The sequence below is a fragment of the Megachile rotundata genome, chromosome 8 (assembly GCF_050947335.1).
Source record: "Megachile rotundata isolate GNS110a chromosome 8, iyMegRotu1, whole genome shotgun sequence".
NCBI lineage: Eukaryota > Metazoa > Arthropoda > Insecta > Hymenoptera > Megachilidae > Megachile > Megachile rotundata.
In genome coordinates this window covers 16,277,802-16,302,479 of record NC_134990.1, presented here as the reverse complement: position 1 = coordinate 16,302,479, position 24,678 = coordinate 16,277,802, and the positions used below count along the sequence as shown (strand labels likewise).

Here is a 24,678-nt window from a genome sequence, read left to right as displayed (position 1 = left end):
AATTGCTCCGTGTGTAATGGCCGTGTATTCGTTCCGTGCCTCGGTTCCCTGTCCACGACCACGGCAAAAATACCGCGTCGATCGATGATTATTAGTTTGCCCGGAAATTATGTCGAACCCGAGCGTTTTCGATGGCTGTCGACGCGCCTGCTGCTGCTCCTCCTCGACGTTCCCCGTTTTCAATCGTGTCGGCTCAACTGCCGATTATATCTGCGGATAAAAAGTTCCGCCACGATACGGTACACCGCTAGAAACGTTGACCCGTTCTGAGGAAAAGGAAAGAAAAAAAAGGAAACGCGTTTCTTTCGCGATAAATTTCCTCCGCTCGCCCCGTTCTCGGGGAATAATAACGTTTACCCGATAGAAATTTATCGCGCGAACGAAGCGTCGAGTGTCGAGCCATCGATTTGTCAAAGGATACGAACGTACCTGGCTCAGACAGGAAGGCTAGTATCCTCGCCGTTTTCTATTTTCTCCTGAATCAGCCACGCACCACTAAATAGATACGAATTGCCGGTTTCGAAATAAAGCCAATAAGCTTCACGAGGAAACGAAATGCCGGGAAAACGGAGTACTACGAATACAGAAGGAACGGTACAAGAAGAAGAAGAGGCAGAAGCGAGAGAATAAAGCTAGCAGCTGTCTTCTTTCATCTTCTTCCTCGTCTCGTGGCTATGTAAGCTATGCGTGTTTCAGCAACGAAACAGTTACTCTCTTCCTCGCTCAACGTAATATTGCCACCATAATCGCAATTCCGATGGTGTAGCTTCGTGGCCATAGCATAGTAGAGGAAAACAGAGAGAGGGAGAGAGAGCGAGACGGAGGGTTGCGGAGACTCGGTGGGAAGACTTAGGGGGTTGCGTGGGGTGGACGAACTTTCAGTCTAGCAGAGGGGTTTGCGGATCTTAATATATATTGAGCTCTCGTGCCCGACCACCCTTCGCCTTTGGGGTTGCTTGCAACGGGGCGCACGTAGCTCGACGAAGAAGCTACGTGCACCACATTCTACCGGCCGTTTCATAGGAACACGCGCCGCGTTGAACCGCGAATAACGCGGCTAACGGAATCGCGAAAGTTAAATTAACCCGAGGGAAAGTTTGGGCTACCGAGATTCGACGTAGAATTCGGGAACGAAGAATGAAAAGATTGTTACAAATCGGCAAATATTCGACGGCGAGATACGAAATGGCTTTTTTTATATCCCGTCGAAACGACCGGTAGACCTTTGGCACGTAATCGAAGGAGGGTTGCTCGAACAAGTGCGCGTACGTGTGCCCAAACAAGCTGACCACCCTTCGCACGATATAAGGGTGGTTATGGCGCGCACCAATCGCAAACTTTACGTAGCCGTTTATTCGGTCGCCCTCGGCCCGATACAGCAACACCTCCACCGAGCAAAGTGGGTAGAAACGCCATTCAAGGAGCATTTCCACGGGTCTCGGGCGTTATCCGAGATTTTTCTCTCGCTCGGTATACGAAGGCGAGAATAGGGAGGGAACGATAGGGTGCGAATTTATTTCGGAATTATTCGTCGGGGGGGATTCTCGCGTCCGGAATTGGACAAATGGTAGTACTCCTATTCGAGATCGGAGGAGCGATATTCGGCCAGGGAGCTTTTACGAGCAACGAATCAACTTCTGACTCGGTACATAGCTTGTTCCCGGCACCCTGAAAGACGAACGAAAATTAACTCCGTGCGTTTCCGAACGAAACGATCGAAAGATCGTAAAAAGCGACGCAACGTGTCTGTTCGGTTATCGCTTTGTTCGTCGACGAGAGAGGAATTCGTCGCGGAGAGAATTTATCGCGGTGGGATGTCAACGACGAGGAGCGGAGTCCATCGATAGCCATCCGTCCATAATCGGCCTAAGCGGCGTCGTAATATTTCGAGTTAACTCGGCGTGTCGTCAGTGTCGCGTGTCGGAAGGGTTGAACGCGCCAATGACCGTCGCCCCTGACGAGACGGCACGTCACGTCGTAACGAGGAGGGCTGCTCGGTCACGTGCATTCTCCGAGCTTCGACTTTTCGACCGACTCTCCTAACCTCTTCTTCTAGCTTCTTTGTCGGTTTTCCTCCGAGAGAGGTCTGTCGATGCTCGAGACGGAAAAGCGTACACGAAACGCAATTTAGTCGGAAGCAGCCGAACGGACAAACGAACAGACACGCGGATAGACGGGTCAGGCGAATAAAACGAGCGGCAACAAGAAGAAAACTCGCTAAGACGCAGCGAGTTGCACGCGGTTCGAAAGCGTGAATGGAGTCTGGTCCAAAGATACACCGAGCGATATCCCGGTGCTATTTCGAGTCGGCGCGGCGTAGCGGCGAGTGTTGGCGCGTAAGGGGCGTAGCCGGGCAATGATCGTGAAGCAGACGGTTCGGCACGTCGGTCTGCTACGGGCTCGTTGTAACGAGCCTCTCGCATACCAAATGTAATTTTCCCGTCCCGATCGACACCCTCGCCGACGATTCACGGACGAATCTTACGCTAATGCGAACGGGGGAGAAAATTCGCGTCTCGTCGCGTTCTATCCGCTTGTCCGTTCGCGCGGAGAGCGACACGGCGGCTTTATAAAATCGTCACGAATTAGCCCCGGAGGGTCAGACCGAGGGGGTTGGCTTTAATATCGAAGGATCTGGTCGGTCGGAACCCTCGACGCACGCCCCTGGACCTGTCAGTTTGACGTATCGCAGTCGCGGGAATCCATTATATAGTCAATTACTCGTCGTGACAGGGAACGCGCACGCGAACGAGGCATCTGACGCCCTCGAATGCACTCGCTCGCGACATCGATATCCTACCGTGGTCCGCTCGCCTTCGAAAAATTTTATCCGAACCTTCTTTCGGATCTAACTCGAACATCCATGGGAATCTTCGAGGAATTTCGATGGTCCGTCGGGTTACGAGAGGAAGCGAAGAATAGCTTGTTCGAATGCGTTAATTAAAATTCGTCGGACCACTCGAGAGTCCCATAAAACGGAGGAAATATTACGACGGGTTCGAGGAGCTCAGCGGCTGAACAATATTGTCGACGAGTTGCGCGGCAGGTTGCGAACAGGAAGCTTCCGATCGAAGCTCGGAAGTATGAACCGGTTAACGCGTCTCCGACGCGATATTTGGATAACGATCCGGTCCTCGGGATATCCCCTCGGTACGCGAACCGCATAATGGACGTCCAGATGGTACGCGGCGAAACGATCTTCACCTGTCGGCAAACGGCTTTCCTACCGACCATTGTTCGGGAGTCGGTTCCCTCTTTCGCGTCACGACCTTTCACGTGCCAAAAAGTTATCTCGTCGAGATTACTTTTCGATTCGGCAAAACATCGAAACGGGGCTTTCCTCTCTCGTTCCTCGAAGAATAACGAGATCCGAAGGAACTCCGGCCGACGAAGAACCGCCGAACCGAGACGAGATAACTCGATTAAAAATACAATCTTCCGCGTAACCGACCGCGTTCCGACTCGACTCTCGCTGCTCAAATATTTTGCCAGCCGCTTAACCGACGAACAATGCCTTTCCGTCTTGAAAGGATAGTCTAATATCTTTTTAAGCCGTAAAAAAAATGCCGCTGTAAAGTCGAGGGAAGATGACAGGAACGAGAGTTGGCGGTAAAAAGTTGTGTTTCCGGGTCCGTTTTTTCTCCGCGCGACTTTTCGACTTTCGCGAAACGTTATTGCGGTAATTTACGATAATCCAACAAGGGAACGACGCGGTAACGATCGAGAATATGCAATGGCCCGCGGCAACGCGGTCTCTCACCTAGAAAGATGTCGAGAAGAGGAGGCACGGAGAAAGGGGCCGAGAAGAGGGTCGTCTCTGTTTCGGGTCTCAGCTCCCGAATCTTAATTAGGAATTTCACGAGGGCACGAGCATCCCGCGCTCCGAGGAAACGGCGCGGCGGAGGGTACCGACGAAAAAAAAATAATGTCCTCTCGGCACCCTGTTCGATCGTCGAGGAGATAAGTTCTTTGGAGATGGCGCGATCGCGACGAGGGAGACGAAGAGAAAGGGTCGCCGTCTCTATTTTATTTTTCGGTTCGAGCGCCGCGTACGCGATTTAGTTTCCAGTACGTAGAAGCGGGAATAAAATCTGACGACGACGGACTTTGCATTCTATTAAGAAGCAACAGGATTATTTATCGCGGAGCGAGCAAGTTCGTCGATCTTAATCGAGGACGGTGGTTCGTAAATTAGAGAACCTCTGTTTCTCTTCGAGGCTCAACTTTATGTTATGGATTCCTCGAGCACCGTTATACGCTCGCAGCAGTTTCCCGAGGGAGCTGCAATTTCCGTCCTTCCACGGACGCGAAAGTTCCGCGAAACTTTTCGAGAAGATTAATTTGAAAATTTATCATCGATGAAGGCGAAGCGTTGACCGCGACCGAAGTCGTTTCGTTCGCGAGAACTTCTCGCGGAAACGATAACTCTAAACATCGCGATACGTTCGAAAAATTTCGAGCAACGATTTCCGACGGCACGGTTCATGATTTTTCCAGCAGCGCAACGTCTCGACAGGAAGAAAAAAACAGCAGAACGACGGTGTTCGAGAAAGTTTACGCGAGGCTCTAAAATCGTATTCGAACCGACAATATTCCTCGCGCTCTCGTCGCCTTTTGTTCCGTCCATCCCGCTCGAGTCCATTATCCGGCGGATCCGTCGGCATATACGAAATCCTCGTGGAAAGACGCGCGTGGCGCCACGGAGATTTCAACTGGAAGCGAATAAGTCGCGCGAACGAGGAGCACGTCGACGAACGTGCAGCAGGGGAAGAGGAAACGCGATCAGCCACTCGACGACCCGTGTCAATAAACAGAGTTTCTTCTAACGACGTGGCCTGGATGACAGATATACGGGGATCTGGAGTCGCGCGAAAGAGCGAACGGGAGGGAATGCCGTGCAAGGAGAGATCGAAAGCGACTCGAAAGAAGAAGAAGCAGAAGAAGAAGAAGAGAGGAGAGGGTGGCTCGTAAGAGCGAGCAAGAAAAGGTCGAAGAGGGAAAAAGAGGACGGATTCGCAGGCAACGGCCTGCAGAAGCCCCGAAGGCCGTTCACATGAATACCAGTCTTTCCATTAGTACTCGAATGGAGGAGAGCCCTAGCCGATGCATGATCGATACTCGCAGATCCAATCTCGCTCGGGTCTCGTCCAATCGCGATCGAGGACCACCGCGAGATACAATGTAAGCGAGCTACGCGTTCGCCCCTCTCCGTTGTTCGGCGGGTGCGCGAGCTTCGTTGCAGGACGATATTCCGGTGTAAGCGATCGTGCTCGTCGCGGCGGGCAACTTCGAACAGCCGGAGCGTAAACGAAGGGACAGGGATGCCGCGAGGTTCGCGTGCGAGCGCGAAAATCACTCGAGACCGAGTAGTAGCGTCGAGTGCGCGAGGGCAAAAAAAGCAGGAAAAAGAAAAAGGATAAGTACGCAGAGGAGAAAAAGAGGGCAATTACGAGGCGACGAAAGCAGGCCACGGTTTCTCGAAATACCGAGTGGACAGTAGTTTCTACTTTGCCGCGGTGGATTCTCGTTCCCGATTCCGTTCTACCCACTTTCCATCCACCGGTTCTCTTCTCGGGAGGCTCGGAATATTAATGTCCCTCATATTTTATAGAACCACTCGGAGGGCACGGTCTCCGTGTGCGTGCCATCCTCCTCCCCCGCTTTATAAAGGACTAAAAATATAGGTATGTACGTAGGGTGTGCGCGAGCTCGGTAGATCCTTATCCGCCGGGACAATGACAAAACGAGCAAAGGTCGAAATACCTAGAGAAGTTAATTCGGTTGTCGGCTCGCAGCTCCTCGCAGCGCTCTCTCCCGACTCCTTTCTTTCTCTTCCTTCTTCCGTCCCTGTTCTTTCGTCCTTTTCCTCTTTCGCGCTCATCTGCCACGACCTTATCGAGCACGGCTTTTTTTTATTTTTCACCCGATTCCTCTAACCGGGCTGCTTTCCTCGCCGGTGCCGTAGATAATTTTAACGAGCGCCACATTTTTCTCTGGGAAATGACCCCTCTGCGGATTAAAAGGACCCGCTCGAGCGGAGAAAGATGGTGGAAAGGGACGGCGCGTTCGTTCGCGGGGACCTCTTTTTTCACCGACCACCGTCGTCTCATTCTCGTTTTTTCCTTTCGTTTCGAGTCGAAACAACGCGAAGCTATACGCATCATCGAACGCTCGGGTATAAATCATTCCGATCAGACGTATGCCGCTTTACTTCGAATCGTACAATCAATTTTTCTCTTTCCTTCTATCCTCTCGTAATTCTGCTCGTTATCGCTTCTCGACCGACAGCGGACGCAGAGACGAGTTCGAGAGGTTGCTCTCCCGTGGCGTTTTTTTTTTTTTTATTAATTCTACCACGTTCCAACTGCGACGCGCGTTTGACCGAATTTTCCGTGCCGCGGCACGATCGAGGACGCGGATCGAACGGCTCCGTGGAGATTCGGTGAAAATCATGGAACGCGTTGAAAAAGTCGAGGGGTAGGTCTTTTTCCGAGATGCCAATTTCCCGGCTGTCGTAGATCGCGTTCTCGCTGTCTCGTTCGGCGCGCATCCACCCTCGAACGAGAAGGAACGCGTCTCGGGATCGTCCTGAAATTAACTTTCGACCCTCGCACCGTCGGCTCGTGTTCCGCGTAGCTAGCGAGGTCGCGTAAACGTTGGTATGCGTGTCTCGTTCCGAGGGAAAACTCGAGGTACTCTTCTTATTTCGGGACAACGATGCCACGGAATGAATCATCGCACACGGGTGTGGAGGAAGGCGCGTGTTCGTGCGAGACAACGGTCGCGGCTAGCCTAGCTAGAAGGGATCGTCTCGTGGTGGCGCGAGAGGTCCTTCGAGGAGGGGTTCGAACGCACCGCGGTGCCAATATAACCGGTGGTGGTTGCTCGACCCTTCGACAAATTGGCAATCCTCTCTCACGGGATACGCCGGGGTTCGAGTGTCCTCGATCGTGCTGCCGCGGATCGTTTCTTTTGTGCCAGCAACGTGCCGCTTCGAAATTTCCCCGAGACCAGTTTATCGATCATCGACTCGATGCTCGAGGTGGCTGCGGCTTCCAGGCGCGGTGCGTGCGCGACGCACCTAAGGGCGTTGGATACATCCGGTCCGCGATAAAGGACGAATTTCCGGATGTTTCGAAAACCTTACTCGCTACTCTCCGGTTGTTGGAGTTTTATTAAAATTCGATTAGCCCCGATGTAGCGAAGCTGGCTAAAACTCCCGGAGAATTGAATTCCGACGAGTCTGCAACGGGTTGCTAGTTTTTCTCCTTGCGTCCGAACTTTTTCGAAGGGTCTACACCGTGCTCCCACGTGACCTCACGGTTGATTTAACCGCTCTCTCTTCTCGCTACCCGCTGTATCCATTTATCCCGCCACCCTTCTTCCTCGTTTTCTTCGCTTGATCGAGGGAAGAACAGCGAGGGGACCAAGAGAGAAAGAGACCGTCCCGGTATTGCACCCGTGACGCTCTCTCCTCTTGTTCTCTCGTTCGTCCGATCCCCTTGTCGCAGTTTCTCTTTCTTTCGCCCGTCTTCCCTACGGGCAACGTGGTCACGTCCTAGTCGCTATGGAAACCGGGCCGAATCGAGATGGAAACTCACCCCCTTTCTATCCTCTCTCCGTCACGTATTCGACTCTACTATCTTCCTCCCTCCCTTCGCGATCGTATCACCGTCTTTCTCTAATCCACGCAGCCGGCAACCCGGTTTCGTCTTTCGCCGTCCTTTTTCTCTCGGCCGCCTCTGTGATCTCTTCTCACCCTCTCGCTTCCAGTCGCCTGGTCTCGTTAGTTTAACCCACGCGTACCGAATCGTAATGGGAAACGTACAGATGCATTAGGAGAGGCTTTGCCATCCTAGATACCCCGACACAGCAGACAGGGTGCTACTGCCGCGTTCAAAGCTATCACCGTTCCTTCTCCCTTCCACCGCCTCCTTCGTTTGCTTTATCTCCTCGCGCACCTTTTCGAACCCACGCGCCCGTTCGTCTTCGATTCCGTTCGGTTCGTTTCGACGAATTTAACCCTTTGCGGTGCAAAGGCCAGGCCATCGGAACGATCTGTCCGCCGGATTATATTCGGCCGCGTCCAATCAGATCTCGTAAGTCGGATTTTTACGTCGCAAACGAGCACGTCGAGGCGGCGTTGACCGCTTTGCGCTGTAAATCTTCGAGGGGGCAGGTCCGGTCTATTTAGGTACCCGCCAGGTCCTTCGTGCCAGGAATATCGGAGACGCGATGCGCATCGGCGAGGACATCGACTCCGTTTCTCGACGAAATTAAATCTCGATCCGATCTATTCCGTGATGTACATACAAAAAGTTGGTGGTTCGCGCGGAGGCGGTCAGCTTTCATCGCGGGACAAACCGTCGTCGAGATAGTCGGTCGTTTAACTTTCCGAACGCGTTCGACCTATCCCTCGGATGAAAGAACTCGGTGCGGCTTAATACGTGGCCCGCGACGTATCGGTCCCAGGAATATAAAGCGTCCCCTCTGGCTCGTCTAGAGAGACGCGCGGCAGATAATAACGAGATCTCGTGGTCGGTAAACGCGCTAGAACCAAAAGGAGATAATCCGTGTAACGCAGAGATAATTCCGTCCGCGACGTTGCTAATTCGTAGCGAATTCGAGACGCGAAGGAAAAAGAAACGAGAGGACGAGGAAGTTCGCAAGGTTGAATTTATGCCGCTGGTGACTCGAGCTGGACCCATCCGTGGTTTCTCTGCTTTGTACTCGTCGGTATGTCCTCTTTCTCTTTGTACGAGGGAAAGAGGGAACGCGCGCGCGGATTTTAGTATTCACGTTGGTCGTCGTTTTTACGATTTTAATTCCTGGAAATTACTTTTGAGGTCGCGCACCGTCTGGTAAAAGGGTTCGCCGTGACGTTTCTCTTGCGGAGTTTGATCTTCTGCCGCCGCAGGGAACTCTGCCGGAATGACGCGGAAAGGAGAAAAAATAAAGCGCACAGGCTTTTCCCGATACATATATTATACGCGCGTATCGAAATTTCAAAGCGTTCAGACGCGACGCGATGTCGCGACACTCGAAACGCGAAAATTCTCCGCGTTCCGATTCGCGAGAGAAAAAAAAGAATTTACTCGATCCAGCTTTCACGAAAGATTGCGCGAACAGAGAGACACGAGTCGGTCGATGGAACAGCAACCGCGTATGCCCTCGAGAATAGCGATGTTTGCACAGGCGTGTTCGTCCTGCACGCGGAAGGTTCGAGTTTGACGCAGCTTTCATTAATCCTCGCGAAAGGGGCAACGCTCGCCGCTGGAGATTGACACGCGCGCATAATGCTTTGCCTGCACGCGTCTGTCCCTTCGAGCGAGCTTCCACGGAACAGTTGTTATTCGACCGGAGATCGTTTCGAGAGGAGCTGGGTCATAATCTCTTCGCGAAAACTTTTCTCTCTTTGACTGAAATTCTCCCAGGACTCGGTTTCGAGAAAAACAAATAAATCGATTCAGAGCGAAGAGCTTGCTGGAAACTTCGAATCGGCCCATCGATGGAACTAGTCGCGTAAAAAACTTGTAGATTGTTTGTCCAAGAGTAGGCCTCGTTAACTAGCCACACCTGCGAGTTTCTTTGGACGCTCGGACGTCGATCACGCGGCAGAAACGCTTGAACTTGGATCTACTTTCTTGTAACCTACAATTATTCGTGCAATCGAGCAGGAACGATAACGGTACTCGCGAAGAACCTGGCGAGAGGCGCAACATCGACGACGCGTTCGGTAGCGAGATTTCGTTCGAGCGGCCGAGCGATAAAGAACTAGAGGGAAATCCAGGAAGAACAGGCTGGTTGGTCGCGTACGCGAGAATCGAGCTCGATCGGGCCACTCGAAGACGCGAGGGAGCAAGATCGGAGCACACCGAGTGGATCGTAATCCCTTGTCTCGTTGTATACGATACGCGCTCGCAGTATATTTCACTGAATTCTCTGGCTGGTGGAAGTCTTTTACAAAACCCTTTGCGTTTTCATTGCCAACCTCGAGCAGACGATTGATGCAGAAAACTGCAATCGGCAACGAACCGTGCTTTTTCTCTCTTAATTAACGCACGGCCACCACTTAACGACGATCCTGCCTTTGAACGAGAAACAAAACGATCGCTATTTTAATAACAACCTCGACTGTATAGCCAACTTTCGGTTAATTAGACGCACCGACAACACGACCCGTCGTTATTTACCGTTAATTCGGTTACCAACTAATAAAGATTTTCGTTCGATGCATCTACTGGCCTCGTTCGTACACTCCGCTTTTGATTACCGTCGAAAGATGTTTGTCGTTCGAGGTCGACGAAAAATCAATATCGTCTAGCGAATCGAAGAATTCGCTAAAGAAACGAAGGGAGAAGAGAGTCGAAGAGGAAGCAAGTTCGTCGCGAGTGGCCGTGATTTAAAAATTAAATCTTAATCCAGTGGAATTCGGCCCACACGCTCGGTAACGAGGACCATATTGGCCGAGTGCTCGTACACTGTCCTAAAGCGTAATAAACGAGCGCGCGCGTGGATTGGTCCGCATAGGATCGTAGTCTTCGTTTCTCCGTCGTCTCCCTCTCGGTGCTTTCTTTTTCTTCTTCTTCTCCGTCTTCCTGGCTCGGTCGCTCGAAATATCTCGGCCAGTTAAAACGCTATCAGTTCTAATAAACGATCGTGCGTCCGTTTCGTCCTCCACGGTGTATCGTTAAGTCCGAACACGGTGTGGCAGAGGTGAGGACACGGCGGAAAAGGCAGCGACCGTGGAGCAAAAGGGCGAAACGGAGATTCGTCGGGATACACGAACAAAGACGGAGATCGTTGCCTTTTTTCAACCTGCACAGTCACGCGGTACGAAAGGGATCGACGACGCTGATCCAGATGTCGAGATCGGCCGAGATACGCCTAGGGGCCACGATGACGATGCTCCGATTCGATGTCACTTTCAATAAAAGATAACGCGACGAAGCCTTCCAAACGTCTCGTTTCGCTAACGACCAGCCTTTGCTCGTTTATACCGCTATTAAACTCCGGAGTTCTCCTCGTACGCGCTCCACTCGAATCTCCGTTTTTTTGCTGTTCGTCTAGTCGCATCGGTGCTCTTTCCAACGACTGTTGGCACGAAACAAGCTCGCGTAGGCGACAGTTCGCGTCTCGAGAGTTCGCTCGAGTTTCTATTCGCCGTTATTTCTAAAAAGAACGTCGAGTATCGGAATTAGCGGGAAAAAAGAACGGGATACAGAACGACGTTCGCGTGACCGATAGCGTGTCTCGGAGGAAGCTCTATTCTCTCGTTCGACTCGGGGGATTAATTTCGAGGGATTAGCATTAATTTCGTTTCATCGCAGGTTAGTCGAGGGCGTTATCGACGAAAGCGAAAGCGGAATTCGGCAGATTTCCTGGCGGATGAACGAGATACTCGGATGAAAAAAAAAAGACTCTCCAATCACGAAAGGAACGTTTCGCCGAGCATCGAGAGATTTGTTAGGCGATCGAACGGATCGATTCGACCGCATACGAGCTCACGAGTGGCTGGATTCGCGAATCGTTGAAGCGAGCTTATTCTTCGGTTCGGACCGGCAGGTAATTATCAGGGTAGAAATTTACGGCACCGCAAATTCCACGTGAATTTAACGACGTTTCGTAGGGTAAAAAGAAGGATATTCCTCGAGGCTGTCTAAAATATTCGAAGGCGAACGATCGTCGTCGATTCTCGTGTCGTGACGCAACGTTCCCTTCCCGTCGTTTCGCCGTCTTCGTATGATCGAAACGCACGAAAACCGAAAAGGTATAGCCTCGAGAGCTCGCGCTACTTCGAGGCTTCTCTTCCTACCTCGCGACAAGCGGTACACGCTCGGCTAGTCACGAGGGACAGGATGAAATAAAGGACCGACGATGCAGATCACGCGACAACGATCCAGTCTTGACCGAAGACGATCGAGGGATCGTACATCTATCGAGCGTCTCGATAAAACGTCTCGGCTCATCGGCCGCGAGAAACCCACCGTGGGTTCTCTCTAGGTAACGAGGAATGTGGGAGACGGAACGAAAGAGTTCGAATCCTTCCTACGTCGATGCTTTCGCGTCCATTAAATCTGTTTCTCTTCTTTTTCTTCGAACGCACCGCGCCGCGCCGTCCGAACGCACGATTAACGTTGCAGCGTCACGAACATAGTTGCGCGAAAATCGATGGATAAGCAATAAAGTGGGTAAAAAATGGCTAAAGAGGAGCGAAGTCGTTAGGTACGTTTATCGGAGACTTTTCGACGGATACCGACAGCAGAAAAGCATCGTCCTTGTCGGTTGGCTGGTTACGACGGATCTTCGAAAGAGACGACGTGCATGCGGTATCGAGGAGAAAGAAGGGGGAGCAGCAGGAGAAAAAGAAGAGAGAAACGGGTCTCTCTACCTGCTGCCGCGGAAGGCCTTAACGACGCAATCACGGATAGCTCCAGCGCGATAAAAATCCCTTGGCGAAACGACGCCGAGCCACAAATCAGCAAACAGATGCGTAAGCGCGACTCCTGGGTCAGGCTCGGTTACGAGCATCGATCCAGCTCCGGTAACGACCACGCTCGTTGACGATTTGGGACGAGCTTCGTGTCCCAGGACACTCTCTCGTAATTGCGTGTAACCCCTTCCACCGAGTCGAGCAGGAAACACGTTCGCCGTTGCCTCGTCTTTTCTTTCGCGATTCTTTTATCGTTTCGCGTCGGCGCGTTCTCTCTTTCTCTCGCGAGTAATCGCATTTGCACGAACCACCACGTTAATCCGGCCTTTAATCACGGTGCGTTTACATTAAAAGGACGGAAACGCGATGTTTATCCGTGTCGTTTCGCGAACCGCGTATTTCCACGGCAATCTCGCCTCGTTTTTCTTTACCTTTCGAGAGCTCGCGAATCACCGTCGCGAGTATCGTTACTTCGTGACGTTCGCGCTAATAAGGTTCGCTTCGAGGATTCTATCGAGAAGTCTTTCGCTCGAATCGTTCTATTTTCTAGCCGCGAAGCGATCGAAACGCTTTTCATATTCGTCGCGTAAAATCACCGGTTGGTGTAATTCGAAGAGGTTACGGAGAAAAGGGGTTGAGGGAGCGTTTATCGATCGAACGCCGCGATTTCTTTCCGTTCCGTGGGGTCTCGATGAGAAATCCGTAATCGATACTTTCCGTTCGAGAGTTTCGTTCGCGTTGCTCGAGACGGTCCCATATCCGTGGGCATTTTACGAGCCGAAAACACGCGTACGTTTCGTGATTCGAGAACTCGAATGGGACGAGATTTTACCGTTTCCTGGATACGGGGCTCCATTCCACCGAAGAATCTACAATTCGCTTAATTTCACGCTACCCGAGAACGACCGCTCTATGCGACGTTTTCGTTTTCCCGTTACGATACTTCTCGATTGCCCGATTTTGCATAGAGACACGGAGGAAATCGTGCAACGGAAATACGCGGCACGAGGATAGGAATGGCTGAGTCACGCGTACCTGGAACAAACGGAAACTCGATTACGTTAACGAGAACCCGATCGGTTTCGATCGGCGGGATCGAGACGCAGCCGCGTATCCTTTCTCGAAGAAGATAAAGGGGTAACGATAAACAGGGTCAGTGAGGAACAACGAGACGCGCCACATGTTCGAAGACAAGTAGTTCTCGAATTTCCGTCTCGGTAAGCCGATAAATCGTTGCGGGAAAAAAAGGAGAGGTCCGCCCGCTGGACGCTGTTTATAACGGGTCGCGAGCAGCGTGATAACTCGAATCGTTGCTCGTTTCGATAACGAGCTTCGAGTTTGAGCGATCGATCTTTCGGGACGGTCGGATTCCGAGGCAGCAAACGTACTGGCAACCGGCGCAGCGACGAATTAGTTGGTTCGGTTTCTCGGTGGTTGGCAGGTCGCGCAACGACGACATCCAGTCGTTTTACGTAAGCGAGGGGAGAGAATAAATCATCCACTTATCTGGCTAATAAATATTTAGCTAATAGCCGACTAGTTATTCTAGACACACCCCCGAAGGTAACCCGATATTTATTATTCTCGCTCGGCGCCCCGAAATGTTCACAGCTGTACGATTATTGCGCTCCACCCGGTACGCGTCCGACCCGAAAGACACACGCGCCTGTCTCCACCCTTCTATTTATGTACTCTTTTTATGAGCTACGGGTAATTACTTGGGCGCCTCGGTTATATCGTTTTCCCAGCGCGTCACTCTCTCAAATCTCTGGCATCCTCGAGAAACTCTATCGGCGATAAATAAAGGAAAAAACGCTGGTGGGTTCCAGCGTTGACAAAAATTCCGTCCGCGATCGACGTTCCAGACACGAGTCTGTTTTTCGAGACGGAGGGGTGAGCGGAGGAGAAGCGATGACTCGTTCGTTCGAAAATTTGCGAGAAAGGCGAACCAGCCTCGCTACCGGTATGCAAAACGCGAGGATACGCGCGGACGAGCAAAGTGGACGCGAGAAGCGCGTCGAGCTCGCTGACGAAGCCAAGTGTTTTCTCGCGCGTTGCGTCGCATTCCGGGAAGGCGATCCTTGACGAGCGAGAGCCCCCGAACACGCGGTTACCCGAGTCACATATCACCGCGTGACGTCCTCAGAATTTCGCATCCGAGGAGCGCATTTAGATGCAGATACGACCGCGAACGCGGCTAAAAAGACCAACCGGGAGATCGAGGAAGAAGCGACGAGAGGGTGGCGAACGAGAGAGATCGAGAAGGTAAGAGGAGAAAAGGTGAATAGAGGAGTCGGTGGCTGCGAACGGAGGATGAAGAAGAAAACGCGAAGAACGAGATGAAACGATCAGATAGAGGCTCGAGTGGCGCGTGCGAGCGGAACGGACCTTTTCGCCAGGAACCGTAGACGATTGCTACGTTTCATCGGCTCGAACTTGGCTACTCCGTATCAACCGGTGATACACGGGAGGATCCTCCGTTCGGAAGCCAAACTTCGAGTTCTTTTTCTCGCAGCAGCCAGTTATCGCGACGGAGTACCGTTAACTCGCCTCTAGCTTCTCGCTCTACCTGAACCGAAACGTACGATCGTTCGAGTCAACCTTGTCTCGTTGTTCCCGAGACGGAAAACGATTTAAATATTCTGTCGAACGAATCAACGAGCGGTCGATCGAGTCCTCCTTCTCTATTCTACGTCCCCACCAGTTCTATCGAAACTTTATCTCCGTAGAAATAAATCGCTTCGCGTACCTCTTTGTGACCGCTATCGTAGACTTTTCTCGATGTTCCCGTAGATTGGATGTCCCCGATCGGTACACGTCGAGTGCATACCTTCGATAATTTACATTTAACGAGACACCGAGCATAAAGTACACGGAACCAACGATCGCCGTTTCCCAAAATCGTCCCGTCATTGTTTATTGGACTTTCTAAACGTTCTTGGGTCTTCTCCTACGCGGTCAGGATTACATTACATCGGGGAAACGAGCCGAACGGCCGCCAAATCGACGATAAATTTCTCCTCCGAGAGAAGATCCGGCGATCGTAGCGAACCTGTACTTTGTCTTTGAATATCGAAGAATGTTTCAAACAAGGAAAATACCATTTTTTTCCTCGTTTACGAGGACCGAGATAAAAACGCGTTACGCGAACGAGTCCGCGAAGATCTCGTCGACGACGAGCGGAAACTTTCCCTGTTATCGAAGAATGAAACGAGGAAAAGTCGAAGGATCACCAACGGTCTCTTTATCGGCCGATTGGAAACTCGAGCGTTCTCAATTAATTCAAGCGGTGCTCTTTTTCTCTTCCTTCTCGTTTTATTTAGTCTTTCTCCGTCCATCGAGAACGAGGGTGAAACGCGAGTTTCTCCAAAGTCCTGCAGGCAGGATTAGCGGTACGCGGAGAGAGATAAAACGGGAGAGTTCGAGAGAGAGAGAGCGAGTATCTTCGGGATCCCTTTATACGAATTTCGAGGCTCGCCAGCAACGCCATCAAAGCGACGTCTCGCTTCGCCACGCACGCCAACCCTTCTCTCCCCATCGGGTTGTTCAAATACTCTGAGCTAATTCTGTTTGGCTTGTTTGTTCTGACGCTGTTCGCCCTACGGTTCTGTATATTAATAAACCCATGCACTGACCGTACTTATTACGCTGGAACTTTGGACTTCGATAGAGAAGGGCCGTGGTTAAGGCCAAAGTAAGACAATCTTCTTCGTCTGCCCGGCAGGTAGTTTTCGAGACGAGAGTTCTCGGTGGTCAAAAGCTTCTGGCGGGACGCTATTGAAGCATCGAAAAGCGGAGAAAGCGCGAGTATCGTTAATCTCTGTTCGAGAAAACTGATTAGGTCGACTTAGGTGTCCCTCTTTCGACGGAGCACTCGATCTATCTCGCATTCCGTTCACGCGACACCCTTGGAAAACCATCGGTTAGAAGCGGATCAGGAAGCTGGACCACTCTAAGAGGATTCCTCTATGTCATTCTCGGAGCTTTCGCTTCATCCGAGAGAACTTGGAAGCGATAAGTGTCACGGGGAACAGATACCACGAGATGAAATACAGGTGAAAATTAATTCTGGCCTTTCGTCGTCGCGGGTATCACAGAGATTAACCCGTCGTGCCTTTCTTGGTCGACACCGACGAAGTAAGGATCCAATGAGAGGGAATGTTCCTGGAATCGCCGTCGTAATCGCGAATAACGATTTGGCGCGACCATCGAAAAAGATGTGACAGTGAAACGTTTCATGGATGGGTCGTTAAATATTCGCGCCAGTTCGCTGGAACTTTGAGCTCCCGATGACGTTCGGTTTCAGACATCCGACCCGATCGCGATGAGCTAAGACCTCGAGGAATTTCTGGAGTAGCCGTTTCTTTATCGTCGTTGCGTGCTCGACCGTATCGGTCCTTCTCCGCCGTTACGAACACTGCAACTTATTCGACAAACGCGATATTCTACGATCGCGACAGAGTAAAAGCGGCCAAGGGATTACGACGGTTAAAAAGTTATAAAGCGATCGAAGGATCGCTGGCTGAGGTTCGTGAAAAAGGTGTAAATTACACGTTTGGGGATACTCGAAACGGTACATACGCGAGAAAGTCGAGTTAGGAGCGTATACGTAATGTTTGAACGTTCCACTCGAAGACGAGGTGCGAAGCAAACTCGAGTACTCGACAAAAGGTTTCGGGGTCTAGTTTCCCGTTTGGTTTCAAGGAAAAAATCGAGCTTCCGCGCACGAGCTGTTCCCTCGATCCTTTTGCTCCGAACGGGAAGCGGAGGACGTTTAGCAGCTAGAAAAATCAACAGCACACTCAAAGAACCTTTTCAAACGAAACGGTTACGTTGCTCGATTAGCGGTACGGCACTAACGATCCAGACTGAAAGTCGACCGAGAAAAAGTAGACGAGAACCAAACGACCGATATCTTTTCGATCGACGTTCTAATTTCGATTTTATCCTTTTCGCCGCTCGCGAAATAACGAGGTTGACCGAACGATAAACCGGTAAAAGCCATCGAAAAGATCGAGCATTCTTTTCGACGAATTTCCCAAGTACGAGTCAGCGTATTACCCTATCGAGCGGAAATCGTACAACGTTCCTCTCGTACTCGAGAGGATCGTCGCGTAAAGCGGTTCAGTCGGTTTATCGGATCGCATCGCGTCCGAGCCGGGATATCTAGCGGTTCGACACCCACGTAGAATCGACAGAAGGAGTTGTCGTGTCCGAGTGAAATTTTCAGCGGCATCGTACGCGATCACATTATACGTGCACGCAGGAAACTATACGTCCTACGACGTTTAAATAAACGCATCCTCTCTCTTTCTCTTTTCGTAGCGAACGCGCGTTCTGTTCATTTCTCTCCCGCCCTATCCGGCGGTCGTCTCTCTAATTTGTCCGTTCAAACAAAAAGCAATTTGTTACCCAGCGGACTGACTCTTGGTCCGACGCTGCGCGTCCCGCGCGAGTCGAGAGAGAACGAGATAGAGCGGGAAAGAGGGAAGAGCATAGAGGGACGAAAGCAAGATGGAAAACAAGGTGAAAAAGAGAGAAAGAGCACGAACGCGATCGAGAGAGAAAGAGAGGTAGAGGAAAGAGGAGGTGGTGGCTGGTTGGCGATGAAGAAGGTGGAGGAGGAGGAGGAGGTAGTGGCTGATTTAAACCTGTCTGGCGGCCCGCTGCGCGCTTAACAACTGAAAAACAAACATGGCGCCGAGAGAGCGCACTGACCAGCGGGAGCCCACGTATGCCAAGCGCACCGAGACCATAAAGTGCTTCTGGTACCCCCGGAACCCGCTGTTCTTACTCCTTTATAATATCCATTTTGTCCCATTGAACACCGTACCCGAACCGACCTATTTCCCGTTCGACCGATCGGAATCGCGTCGGTTTTCCACTTTTTTCCCCCGCTTTCGAAACACCCGAAACGTCGCGCAAAGTATGCCCTTTTGTCGAATCTTCTTACGAAGGTCCCTGGATGATACACGGAGTATCGATGTCAGAACTTACCCCTGGGGTGCTAGCAGCCGCTCCGAACGGATACTTTGTCCACTCGAGCTTCTCCTCCTGCGTCGTGTCCAAGAGAACAACTGTAACGAAAAGAAAATACAAGGTAGGATCAGTATCAAACATTCACGAGCATCCTTCGATTCCGTAGACACACGCTGCACTTTGTCGTCCGCGCGAATTCGATCGACGAATTCTCTAGAAAGTGAAAAATAAAATGGAACGCGAATTCGCATGTCGAACGTTGGTTAAGACGATCTCCTGGCTCATGGAAATACTCGTCGGTGTATCGAATCGCGCGGGAGAGCCCTAGCAAAGATTTCACCGTGAAAAGTCAACGTTTCGAGGGGGATGAGGGAAACGACTCCCTCTCAAAATGGCGGATCCTCGAGACCGTGCTAAAACACCTTGCTTCTCGGCAGCTCTCGTTCTCGTCCTACACGAGAAGGGTGAGAAAGCCCCAGCAGCGGTAAAGAGAGGAGAGGAAAGGAGAGGTGAGGAGAGGCGAAGGGAAGAGAAAGGAAAGGACGGGGGATGAGACGAGAGAGAAAAAGAGGGAGAAGGGTCGCGCGTATCGTTGCACACGCAGCACAGCAGGTTGTGCGTGGTGTCCTGCGACACGTTCGTAGTGGTGGTCGTATCGACCGGCTCTCGGCGGCTGCTGCTGCTACAATCCACCCCCTCGGCGTTCACCCTCGCTCACCCCTTTCTACTCTCTTTCCCTCTCCGTCGCGGTATCTCTCTTCGTCGCGTGTCTTTCACCCCGTTTCGGAATCTCTCTCTATCTTTTCGTCTCGCTTCCGCGTGCTCCTCTTCCTCCTCCACCCCCACCATCGTCACCGTCATCCCCCGGGTTGACTTTCCTCTCTATCGTTTCACCTCCGTCTGTCCTTCTTCCACGGTGTTCGCTACCGCCGCGACGCTATCGGTCCAACCCTCTTCACTCCTTTTCTCTCTCGTTCATGCTCTCTCTTCGCTGGCCGCCCTCCCATCCTCGTCGTTTCGTCTCTTTCCCTCTTGGCCAACTTCAATGCCTCTTTGCTTTTCTGCTCGTCACCGCTCTTTCCTCGTTTCGCGCCACGACCTCGCTTCCTGCTCGCCCTCCAGCCCCTCTACTCTTTCTGTTTTTCTCGATTACCTTTAGCTTCTCTTCTCCTCGTCGCACGGTGTTCAGCGGTGCCACGCAGCCATCAGCCGTGCCACCCCCGACGCGCGAGCTTGATCGTCGCCGTAGTCGCCGTCGTCATCGTCGTCGTCGTCATCGTCGTCGTCGATCCCTCCCCAGACTCCAGGTCCTTGAATTCCTAGACCAAAGTACCCGGCCGGCGCGGCGGGTGCAGCCCACCACCACCCCTGCCGCCGGATGGAATCTCAAAGGTGAAAACTGCGCGCTGCAAAATCCATCCGGATCCCCCTCGCGCTCCTCGCCTCCGTTGTCCTCGTCGTCGACTGTTTGCCATCGTCGCGCGCTACCCCTATCTCTACCACCACCGACCGGTTCGACGAGCCACGCAGAATCCCAGGGGCTCTCACGCGTACCGCGATTATCCGACCTCATCGAGACACCGTCGAAACACGGGGTGTCGGTGAAAATAATTGTCCCGCCGCCACCTACCCTCTACCTGCCTGCCATTTCTACCTAGCCCCGTCGAATTTTCGCTGCAGCTTTCCCGCCTCTTTCAAAGGGGATTCGCGGTCCCCCGTGAATAACCTCGGAACGCGATAATGCCGTGGCTAAATTTTACCGTGCATCAGCCTCGAAATTACAACCTCTTCCTATCTGTTCACCCGATCGATTCGCTCGCAAACTCGTTTTTCCTAATCCCGGTGTCTCCGAGCTATCGGCTGCGCCGACCGTTCACGGACCACGTTTTGCGCGCTAATACTCTAAGCTTCCTCGGTTTCATTCGATCAAGAGTGTCACGGATCGAATGAACGACCGGGGAATTTGTTCGTGCTAGGACGAGAAGGAATGGATGTGCGAAGTTATCCCTGAATTCTCGCGAACCGATCCTCGGACCGTAACCACTCGAGCCGGTCCTCTTATAGCGTGTAATGGGCTTTGCAGTACGCCGGCCTAATTCGAGCCCTCTCAAAAAGTACTCTGTATACGTTCGAGATCGCCGTGCAACCCGACTCGAGAAGCAAGACCTAAGTCCCTCTTGCCACCTCGGTTTCGATAAACTTTCGGGATAGCTACGTTCCGTCAAGAGGATTTAGCCGATCCGCGAAACCGTTCCGTACTTTCGAAGCGATAATTATCGGTGCAACGATGATATCGACGGCAAATCGAAGATAGCTCCCGGTTTATCGCGTTAGAAGGAGGAACGAGGAGATTACTAAAGTTTGCTCCGAGAGGAGGAGCTGTAGGATCGGTGTCGAATTACTATTCCCGAGGGTGTATACGCGAAAGAGGAAACGAACGAACGGGTCGTCGTGAAAACGGTGACGTATCCGTCGTCCGATCGACCTTTTCTTCGTAGTTTCTTACCCTCGTTGTTCGATCCCTTTCCACCCTAGACGCACTCTCGCGAGTACGTAGGAACGCGCGCGTGTGAGTAACCGGTGTACGACGCGGTCCCATGAGACGTACCGAATTTAAATTTCAAATTTGGAGCGTGTCGCTGGGTGTGACGGTATGCATAGCGTTGCCCGTCGGCCCTAACTCACTCCAGCGATCGTGCATCTTTCTTCTCTGCCGAGTTCTATGTTCCTTTCCCCGTTGCTCGTCTCTCCCTCTCTCCCACGGGCTCGCCGTATATCCGTTCATCTACCGCGTTCTCTCCATTTATCCCTCTATCTATCTTCCTTCCTGCCCGCCTGCCTCTTCGTTCTCCGCTATCGAGAGGGAAGACCTCGATTTTTCATATTATTCAAATAGGAGAGCTCGCGTAGTCGGGCATCGATATGCGACGGAGAAAAAATTGGGAAGTCTTTTCGGCCGACGCGACGTTTCGTCCCGTGGAAAATCGACGCGGAAATTTTCGAAGGATCGTCGGCGTTCCTCGGGCTCGATTTCCAATTACTCTTGCGCAAGGGAGAAGACTTTCTCCGCGGGATCTCGCGTCGATGCAGCCGGTGTGTCCCGATTCCGCTCGAGCACAATGCGTTCCTCTAATCGGAGACGATCGGTCCGAGCGCGCGCGTATCCACCGACAGAACGAAAGGAACGAGGTTCGACGATAAATCAATAGCCGGGGTCGTCGAAGGAAATGGACGAGTGACGTAACGAGCCTGTTCTTACCGTACGCTCGTGAGAGGTCGGCTCTCGCGCGTATAGAAGCCGAGACACGATTGAATCGCGCGCGCGAGGGGGGAACCTGTTGCCCGATCCGAGACGAGCGGCTACTCCGAGGCGATTAAGATTACGATTTCGCCTCCTGCGCTCACGCACACCTGCGCGCTACCTCTCCGGAGGAGCTCGACGATCACCTGGACTCGATCGTTCACGATATAATATCGTTGCCGTCCCCCGTGACTGCCACGCTCGCCGGAAAGCCGATCACCGAGATCGACGGACATTTTTATGCGTCACGCTGTTTCGATAGTCGAGAGAGAAGCGTGCGGAGGAGATCGAGTAGCGGTAACTCTTCGAACGGTTAAATTCCACGGATCGAGCAATAATCTTTCCGCGGGCGAAATCGTTCGTGGAGGAAACGGAGGATCGGCCTCGCCGGAAATAGGTTACGACCGATCTTATCTCGGCAGAAAATTTACGTTTCGCGTATAAGTCGAGCAAACCCGTCCCCGATTCGGATCTTATCTCTCGGCCGTGAAGACGAACTCGTCGAAATACTCCCGTTGCGTGCTTCCCTGCCGTTCGAACTATCGAGTCCGCCTGCCTTTCCGCGATCGCGGTCCACGTAAATCTCTGACGATTCAATCTCTCGAGCGGTAATGCGCTTTCGAGGAGAATCCCGACGCGAGAGAACGAGCGTATCGCGCGGTTCGAGGGCTCGATCGATCACGACGGCGAATCGATTTCGGTGATCGGAGGGACGAAGACGATTTCTCTCGGCGAGGAGGACGCGTGTGCGTTCGATTATCGGCGTTTGCACGACCGGTCTCTCTTTCTCTCTTGTTCCGAGGCGGCCAACCGGTGCGGTCTCGACCGAAGGTGCACGAGTTTCGGTGGATCGGCGAACGGAGACGACGCGAACGCGAGACGACGAGAAAGAGAAAGAGAGAGGAAGATTGGCCGGTGAGAGGAGACCACCTACGATCGTGGAGCGCGCGGCCAGCGAATATATACAACGGTATACGTTCCTCGACTTTATTTCGGCTCTAAAAATGCCGAGACCGGAGATCGTCTTGACACGAGCGTCGCGCGACTCGTCTTTTTCCCGGCTCACCGACCTCTCTCTTCTCGCCAAACATCGAAGCTCTTTTCTCTTTGCAACGAACGACACCTTCGTGCCTTTGGCTTAACGGCCTTCCAATTTGTCAGGATCTCTCTCTTCCCCCCTTTCCCTCCTCTTCCTTTTCCTTTTTCTCTCATTTTTTTATTCCTTCTTCTTCCTTTACCACCCTTATGTCCTCCTCTCTGACCCCCTCGCCAATTCCGTTCTTTCTCTCCGGCTCTTCTTTTTCCGCTTCTCCTCTTCTTTCCGGCGGGAGCCTCTCGCTCGCTCCTTCGTCCCGATGTACCCTATCGCGCCTCGAACCGTTCACCAGGATGTCGTTGACCCATCGGACCGGCGCGCTGCTCCGAGCACGGTCGATCGGTCGCGGCCTTTGCGCTGCCAAATTCGTGAGCATCGAGGTAGGATATGATAGGTGAATTCGATCTTAATTGTCGGCTCGCCTACGGTGCCACACGGACCGACTCGTCGACTCTTCGTTCGGTGATAATGACGGGTTTCGAGATCTTTTTAATTACGTCGGCGATCGAGAATCTCTCGATATCGGTCGCATCTCGAATGCCAGCCGTATCGCGAAAGCTCCTCGCCCAATCGATCCGAGATAAATCGCTGTTCAACGTCTTGATTCGACGGTCGTGCGCCGCGCCGCGCCGAGAAACGCGAGCCGTAAGGGAGAGAGAGAGAGAAAAAATTCGAGGAAAAGGATTTTCACGCGATACCTTCGAAACGTGGGGAACCGTGGGAGGAATCGAAACGAGAGGAAACGCGCGAACGAGGGGCGGAGGGCGGGAGAAAGGCAGCGTCGGAGGAGAGGAAAAAATATGAGGTGCTCGGAAACTTAACCCCAGTCTGCGTTCTCTGCGGGATCCCGTGGGCACCGTGCACGATCTTTGGGTCCGACTGGACGGCATGGGGAGCCTAAGAAGGGAACGGCCAGAAACGGAGGGAGAAAGAAGGGTGGAAGAGGTTTCGAAGCCGTGGCTGGTCGGCCCACGCCAGGATGGGCCAGCGCGCAGCCATCGTTGGAATTACCATTTACATAGCGTTATTATGTTTGCGCATAATGTATGTACACGTGTTAAATCAATTATTTAAACAATATGGGTCCCGACGGTGACGGAGAGGCAGGCGCGGGTGAAGCGAAGCGACACAGGAGGCAAAGGGACAAAATGCCTCGGATACTGCGTGTCCACGAGATGTTGGATTACCCGGTTCTCGCGCCTCTTTCTCTCTTTCTCCGTTTCCTCTCCTCGTCGCGCGACTCTCTTCCTCCGTATCTCCCTCTCTCCTAACAGAGGCCCTCTCTCTCCTCCCTCCAGGCCGGTCCTCGCGAGCCTCTTTGCATATGGATCCTGAATTTCAATTGTGCTTTTCAAGTGCAACCCCCTCTCCCTTTTGTTTTCCCCGTCCGTCCCAACAGCTACCTTCGCCCTCGCCTTTATTCCCACCCCCGTTTCTTTCCCTTTCAGTCCGTTCTCTCTTCCTTTGCTCGTTTCGTTCCTCGCGTCCGGGGGATACAGAAGCGACAGACAACGCGTCGCGACGCGACTCGACGCGAACGGTGGACGAAGAAGCACCGTTACCGAAAAGCGACGGGGATAAAAAGCGTTCGCGGACAAGGACGGGGATACGTGGCGAACGACGACGAAGGTGAAAAGAGCGCTGGCGTGACGCGCCATCTATCATTCGTTGGATCGAAGCCAAGTCATCCAAGTACTTATTTGTTTCCGCGCTCGGTGATGCACGTTCAGCCTGGTCGGATAAATAAAACTCTTTTCTGACGTTTCTCCGTTGCGCCCTCTCGCTCTTTCTCCGGCTCGTAAATTTTCTGGCCGGCGTTTAGCGCGACTATCCGGCGACGATGCCCGGTCGCGCACGTTCCACCGAGAT

The 24,678-nt window shown here is 52.4% G+C and overlaps 1 protein-coding gene across 22 annotated transcripts in view; it reads right to left on the bottom strand.

Moving 5' to 3' along the window:
- Positions 1–24,678, bottom strand: part of Eph (Eph receptor tyrosine kinase) — a 51,162-nt gene that overhangs the window by 17,468 nt on the left and 9,016 nt on the right. For all 22 annotated transcript variants that reach the window (XM_076534919.1, XM_012284129.2, XM_076534922.1 and 19 more), the window contains exon 2: positions 18,431–18,510. In XM_076534919.1, the coding sequence (XP_076391034.1) occupies positions 18,431–18,510 (80 nt within the window). The remainder of the gene's footprint in view (positions 1–18,430; positions 18,511–24,678) is intronic.